The 7,314-nt window shown below is 46.1% G+C and overlaps 1 protein-coding gene across 2 annotated transcripts; it reads right to left on the reverse strand.

The window, feature by feature from the left end:
• Positions 1-776: 776 nt before the first annotated feature.
• Positions 777-7,044, reverse strand: LOC117407497 (protein downstream neighbor of son homolog). 2 transcript variants are annotated; one of them, XM_059029431.1, is made up of 10 exons: positions 6,173-7,044; positions 5,793-5,882; positions 4,919-5,122; positions 4,305-4,483; positions 3,898-4,076; positions 3,319-3,427; positions 2,805-2,918; positions 2,461-2,659; positions 2,016-2,085; positions 777-1,649 (listed from the first exon to the last, which is right to left on the reverse strand). In XM_059029431.1, exons 1-10 carry the CDS (start codon positions 6,605-6,607, stop codon positions 1,606-1,608), a joined length of 1,623 nt encoding a protein of 540 aa, XP_058885414.1. In that variant the 5' UTR covers positions 6,608-7,044; the 3' UTR covers positions 777-1,605. The 2 variants fall into 2 exon arrangements, with proteins under 2 accessions (XP_058885414.1, XP_033868490.3); XM_034012599.3 differs by having other exon boundaries at positions 1,873-2,085; positions 6,173-7,043.
• Positions 7,045-7,314: the final 270 nt, after the last annotated feature.

Genomic DNA, 7,314 nt, shown 5'->3' on the forward strand with positions numbered 1-7,314 from the left:
TGTCATTTAGCGCTGGTGCTTAGATTAAATTGTCTATTTGACCGTAATAATCTAACGTAATTCCGAAGGGTGTCATTTTGAAAGTAAATGGCAGTAAAGGTTAATATTACAGTAGTGTTTTTTTTTTTGGTTTTTTTACCCCCATATTACTCATGTCCAGAAAATCTTTGTAGGATGAAAATGTGGTCTTAAAAATGCAGTTAATGGCTGTTTTCCATATGATGCCATCAGCCCCACTCCAGTTTTCTTTATGGCTGTACTGGACAGTGTGCAGCATCTTTCACACGTTTTCTGTTTTGTTAATTTGACTACTTTTTAAAGGAAATGTAGGAGAGCAGCAAATTCCAATCTCTGCTGCAGTGCATGCCACACATCAAATCAGTCTTGACTTTCCACATTCTGTTTATCCAGAATATTTCTGTCACAATAGACATGTAAATACAGAAACTGCTTTTAGGGAGCTGGAATTGCATGCATTCAGCACCAGAAAACTTAAGCATTGCTGTATGTATAATTCTTTCAAGTGACCAGAACATCAGATCTGTTAACAAATCAATCATTAGCAGCAGTGGGACTAAAATAAAAACACTCCCATTATTTTATAAATAAGTACTACTGTAACTGAAAGAGAACTGAATTCTAGCTTACATCCCACAACAAGGGAGTTTAAATGAAAAACAAGCAGCAGCTCCAGGAGGCTGTTCAATCACACAGATCGACTGAATCATCCATACCAGGGGCACTTCTCCACCAAAGCATTTCAGAAGCAGACAGAGGAGTGGGAAAGTATTTAGTTTAATTAAAATATACCCAGATGATGAACAGGGCAAATGAAATCAAATACAAATTTCATAAATACAAAAACAAGAGTGAGTTAAAAAATTGGATTGGAGAACAAAGACCTTCCAAGTTCATTTTAAGACCGGCATGTTCTTCAATTCCAATCCACATTAACCACCTGCTCTATTCATATGTGCCCTGGGCTTCCAGGAGGCAGGTTCTAATACCAGCGTGCACAGGATCTAAAAAATGGTGATGTGCTTTGAAGAGCAGGTTTGCTGGGCAGGTCTCGGGTAAGACGGCCAACACTAGCATGCAGCAGTCCAGTCAGTGAGAATGCTACAGTATACGGCAGTATGTAGTTCTGTCTGGGAGAATATCTGCTGGTAGGTCCAATTTAATACTGGCAAGCAGTAAGCCTGCCTGTGGAAACACTTGCAGTCAATACATCTACAATACAGCTTGCAGTTGATCTGCCTGGGAGAACAGCAGCTACGCAGTAAACCTGTGCTTTAATTAGTCTGTCTGGCAGCTGGATTTACCATTCCATTTGGAATACTGGCTGTAAGCAGCTCTCTCCACCGCTGTGGCGGGCAGTCTGGCATAGCAGTTTGCCACATTATAAAGGCAGTGCTAAGAAGGGAAAGCCAGTTGATTGTGTGTCTGGCAGGAGCTGCTTCTGGGTGAGCACTGTTTGGCAGTGTGTATTCAGCATGGGAGTTGTGTGTGTCTCAGGATTTCCAGCTGTACTTGTACTCGTTCATGTCAAGCTGCCTCAGAGCAGACTTCCCCAGCACGGCCGGCTCCAACAGCTTCTGCAGAGTTTCAGGGTGCAGCCCGCAGCCCCCCAGATCCTGCAGCACAGATTCCTGCGGGGACAAAAGGAGGGAAACACACTCAGTGTAGCACTACAAACTGTTTATTTTGAGTGCAAGGTGATTCCTTACTGCACCACAGGAAAAAAACACAATATAAATACAGGTTTTAAATTAAGCTTAGTACATGGTAATTCCCAGAGTGTCATGTGTCCCTTTATTAAACATTGCCAGTTCTAAGGCTCTTCCCCCATTTATCATGGCTGTTAAGTGTCACCTTTGTGCATTCTCCTTGGGTGTGGGGGTCAGTGTTGAAGACAGCGGTGGGTTCGTGAGTGTACAGCCCCGCAGAGAAGGCTCCTTGCTGGGCTGATTTCAGCAGGAGTGTCAGATTGTGCAGGGAGTGAGGCATGACCGGACCTGTGATCTCCAAGCTGAACTGGTCCCTGTAGCCAGTCTGCACCTGCATCTTCACATTGGAACTGCGCGCCTGCAGGGGAATACGAGGTACTGTCACACACACGGCACCAGACACCCACAACTCAGAGAGACATCGCATTACATTGAAAACATGGAAAATAACATTTGAGAAAAGTCATAGTCTAAGTAAATGTTCTTGAAAGCTTCTGTGTTGAACACTCGGTCAAAAAGAAAAAAAAATCGCATGCAACATTAACATTCAGTCAAAGACAAATATTCAGATTTTCTTCTGTTTAAAAGGAGTTATAGAATGGTGCATTCAATGGGAAAAATACTATTTGCCACAAATAGTCTATCACAATTGCCTGTTAGCCTTACTGAATGGGACTGACAATATATATGTGTATGTACGTATGGTTTTGGTGTGTGTGGCGTAGCTGCTTACCTTGAGGGTCTGCATGGTGGCTCCTCTGAAGGCAGCAGGAGCCAGCAGGGTGGGGGGCAGCCCTGCCTGTGCCCCGGCCGCTGCCACCACGCTCTTACAGTTGATGAGGAAGTTGAGCAGAGTGAAGGTGTTGGTCCCTTTCACCAGCACCACTGACTCAGGCTTGTGATCCAGACGAACCTCGCTGTGTTCTTTACAACTGGGGGAGTGGGGGTCAAGGAGGAACAGCTGCACAGGAACCCATTCAAATCCCACAATGCATTGCCACTAACAGTGCTTGCATCCCCTCGTTCTCATGCCATCACACAAGCACCTTGTGCAGGAGCTTCCTTTTTAAAGGATACAGTTTGATTGAAATGGTGTCAGGCTTCTTGATCTTATCCTGAACCCCCATCTCCTCCAGCCAAGAGAATCCACCGTCATCCTCATCATCATCTTCATCACTGTTCACCTGGGCCCTGAAACCAAACAAAAAAATACAACCTGAATTAGACATGAATGTGGGGATATTAAAATATTGTGGTAGTGTACGGCACAGCTTAACTTGTAGTTGTTAGTACAAAGCAATACGCAGGGCTTTCACGCGACTCCACCAGAACACACACAGTTTCTACTGCATGTGTGGAGTAGTGGTTAGGGCTCTGAATTCTTGACCGGAGGGTCGTGGGTTCAATCCCAGGTGGGGACACTGCTGCTGTACCCTTGAGCAAGGAACTTTACCTAGATTGCTCCAGTAAAAAAAAAAAAAAAAATGTATAAAATGGGTAATTGTATGTAAAAATAATGTGATATATTGTAACAATTGTAAGCCACCCTGGATAAGGGCGTCTGCTAAGAAACAATAAATAATGTACTCACGGATTGCCGTCTCCATCCTCACTCTCCTGCTCTCTGTCTGGGGAGGGCTCGGACCCCCCCGGGTTTCTGCGCTTCCTTTCTTCCAGCAGAGGTAGTGTGAACTCTATACCTGCACGGAAACACACAGGTACAATCTTTTTTTTTTTTTTGATGGACGCCAATTTGATATTTGGAGCATCACTTCTTTCGACCAGTTTTGGAAATAGCACCTGCTAAATAACTTAAGACTGACAGATTATGATTAACATAATATTTTATTGGCGTCAAAAGAATCAGAAACTAAAGCCAGTTGTTGGTCCTCAAGGAGTTCCCAATGATTTTGTGGTTGGACTCCTCGCTATGCATAAAGAGCATTAATACTGTAATAAGACAGGTCGTACTAAACTGAGACGATACATTTAAGGACATGCAGTGCACTTGCCTGAAGAATCAGCCACAGGTTTGTAAACTTTAGAAAAAAGCAAACGTGTAACAAGGTTCAAATAAAAAGCATGCTGCAGATCCGTGACCTGCAAACACAACTAATTAAGAACACCCCAGGTGTCACCCCTGATCCCAACCTGGCCGCCCAGCACTCACCCTCCATCTTCATGGCTTCCCGGAGGCCCCGGGTTGTGGGGGAGATCAGAGCGGTGATGCCCTCGCTTCCTGCCAGCCCCGCTGCTCTGAACAGCACAGTGAACTGGTAGGTGCAGAGGTAGAAATAGGGGCAGAGCCGGGACCGCAGGAGGTTGTATAGAGAGGTGAAGCTCACAGACCTGCAACATAAACAAACCACTTTAAAATGGATAATGAGATCACATATAAATAGTACATTATGTACCCTAAAATAAAAAAGGAAGTATCGGGTTATCTTAATATAAATAAATGATGCAAAGGAATGATCTAATGAAACACCCTCTCCTAGTCCTCAGCTTCTCCAATGCTCTCTGCATTATGCAATGCTGCAGTCTGGTACTGCTGAGAGACAGCCCTGTGTTTCTTACCACTCGCTCATGAGCAGCTGCTGCAGCGCCTCGTCCTGAGCCCAGGGGGTGCACTTCCCGGCCAGCCTGCGCTCTGCGCCGATGCGAGGAAAGAGCTGCAGCCAGGGCAGGGAGGGGTGCTGCCAGTACACCAAGCTCTGCTGGAAGGCACAGCGAAGCTCCGAGCTGCTCCGAGGCTCCTGCAACAAACGCCCAGTCAGTAACTGAGGACCAGGGCACTCATTAAGCCTTATTGCTGTAAGAGACTTTCCACTAAGGAAAGCACCTCCCAAATATGACAGTAAAGTAATTAAGCCGAGTTATAGCACGAGCTGCAAAACAAAGTAAAACAAATCAAGAATCAAAATGACTCGTGCACAACAAGGGACTTTGTTTGTAAGGCTACAAAATATTATCCAATGGACGAAGTTCACCAAGAATCGCTTTTCTCCAGTGCCAAGTTACCAGTTTGTACAAAAAAAATAAAATCACTTATACAAAAGTTGAATTACAGTAAGTGATCCTATATTTGTGTATCTACTTTGACAATGTTTAATGTACATACTGTTCACAGGAGTAAATCATTAATAAGCCTGGGCCACTGTGCGAGCCTGTCCCCTCTCCCCTGGCAGTACCGGTATGCTATGTGGCAGGGTGCTGACGGCTGCCCTGCAGTGCTGGCTCAGCCCCTGAGCCTCCTCCTGTGCCTTCAGGTGCTCTGCCCAGGTGAAGGGCAGCTGGGAGGTGAACAGCAGGCGTGTCTTCAGACTCCAGTCAGCCGGGAACTCTGTGCAGCCTGAGGGAAGCTCCTGCAGGGCTGGGCTCGGGACTCGGGGGCTCTGAAACAACCATCCACTGAGAGTTAGAAACAAGGCTTCAAATGAGTGCCCCATGCGAGTGTGCCATTGACTCTGGGATTGCTGCCGTTTCCCACGGGCGTACTATACATTTACCATCGTTTACCATAGTGTGCCATGTTTATTAATATGCTTTACCATAACTCGCTGGTCTTTGCCATGCTTTCACTGTGCTTCATTGCACTGTGCTATGCTTTTACTATAGTCACTTGTATAAGAGTCAGATGGTGCAAGCCTCTGATCCTAACACAAGTATGATTAACAATATATTAATCTTTTAGTCATAAGACTTGACAATACCATTGTATAACTGATATGGTCAGAAAGCTTCAAAGGCTCTAAATGGTATTTATTTTTACTATAATGAAATTTGACTCATGAAGGACTGCACTCATCAGATGATCAGAAATGGAGGTCCTTATCTGTGGAAGTACACTACTTAACCAAGTGAACAAACAACGACAGCAACATCACCAGCTATTGGTCTTTTAGAGCGTCACAAACACACAGAGCTTCATTATGCGCAACAAGTATGAAATAAAAGCAGGCTGCTACTTCTGCCTGTACCTGGGCATCCCAGGAAACACCCGTCACGCCTCGGTGACTTCTGAAACACTTGTGAAGACAATACATGCACATGTAAAAGACTTACAGTGATAAGGGAAGGAGCAGTCTGCGCTTCGGAGGACAAATCCTCTTCGAAAAGGGACTCGTCCTCTGGGAGAGAGCAGGCTTCCTGGACCTGGAAACAAAACAGAAGCTATGATCCACTTGGACTTTAAGTACCAAACAACGTGGTCACCCACAGAGCTGATAAACAATCTCAAATAGGAAAGGGTGCTTATGGAAACTATAATAATGTCACTAAGAGAGTTATATTGTCAGGCATAAACGAGTCTGAGACAATCCTACCGAATGCATGCACTCTTAAACATGACATCAGCAGGTGCTATGTGTAAATGTAAACATAGAGAGTATGTCAGCGAGCCACATGCTTCGTGTAGTTACACTACCACGTTGCTGACGCCGTACCTTTTTGATGTCTTTACTGAGAGCCTCGGCTCCGAGTAAGCGTGCGGTGAACAGGTCCAGCTCCTCCGCTTTTGTTCGGTTTGGATTCCGGCTGAGAATCCGCAACGTGGCGTTCTCACCCTCTGACTCCACGCTGCCCCTCCCGGGCACGGCATCGCTGACGCACTCCGGGGTGGTCCTCTTTCTGGGGCTGCTGTACGTGTTCTCGATGTTTGCGAAGGGGTTCCTGCGCTTCACCCCACCGGCCCGGGACTCGGAGCCACGCAGAGGTCCGGGGGAGAAGCGCCGGACCCCAGACAGCCCTCCTCCGGGGCTCGATTCAGAGTTGCTTCGGCCAGTGCCCAAGCCCGCTTCACTTCGGGCTCTCTTCCGTCTCAGTCGCATAATCTCCGCCGGCCTCTTGAAGCTGGGCGAGTACCCCGCTAGTTCAGACATTTTAAATTGTGTTCACGTCAACACCGAACTGACAGAAAGTTCTGGTATCGTATGTATTTGACGTGTTTGACTGACACCTTACTGATAAACACGTGTCTATTGTTTTCGGTACTGCTGAACCCGCGAAACGCATCAAATACCACTGAAAACCAAGCAAACCGCGTCTATACTACACAACTGCAGTGCGATCTAGTGCAAGCAAATCGATCACTGAATTTTGAAAGTCTATATAAAAATACTGCAACATCAACACGGTGCAACAATTACCAGGTCGCTGAAGTTGTAGTTCTGTTAATCTTTTAGCTATGAACGCAGTTCTGTCCTTATCGCTCCCTGACGAGTCCAAAATACGAATTTGGCGCCTGAGAGACTGAGAAAAACAAAACACTGACGCGCTGACGTCAAACCCGCGCCAAATAATAAACGTCAGAGACTGCGTGCGCGTCCACGTTTCGAGCGCGCGCAGCTGGCAGCGGTATGGTATGGTTGCGTTCTGTCACGCAGAGCGTGCTGCGCCGGCTGCTCTTGGCTGCTGTCTTTCTGACGTCACACGCAGATTCTAGAGAAACGCCGTCTCCAAACCTTGCAGCGCAGCACAGTGAAGTGCTTGAAAACACAGCACTCCCTACACTTGCAATGCGTTGTGACTTCAAAGTTATGACTTTAATGACTGGCTTTATTATTTATTGATTGTATTTAGTGTTATT

Source organism: Acipenser ruthenus, chromosome 8, assembly GCF_902713425.1.
Source record: "Acipenser ruthenus chromosome 8, fAciRut3.2 maternal haplotype, whole genome shotgun sequence".
Taxonomy (NCBI): Eukaryota; Metazoa; Chordata; class Actinopteri; order Acipenseriformes; family Acipenseridae; genus Acipenser; species Acipenser ruthenus.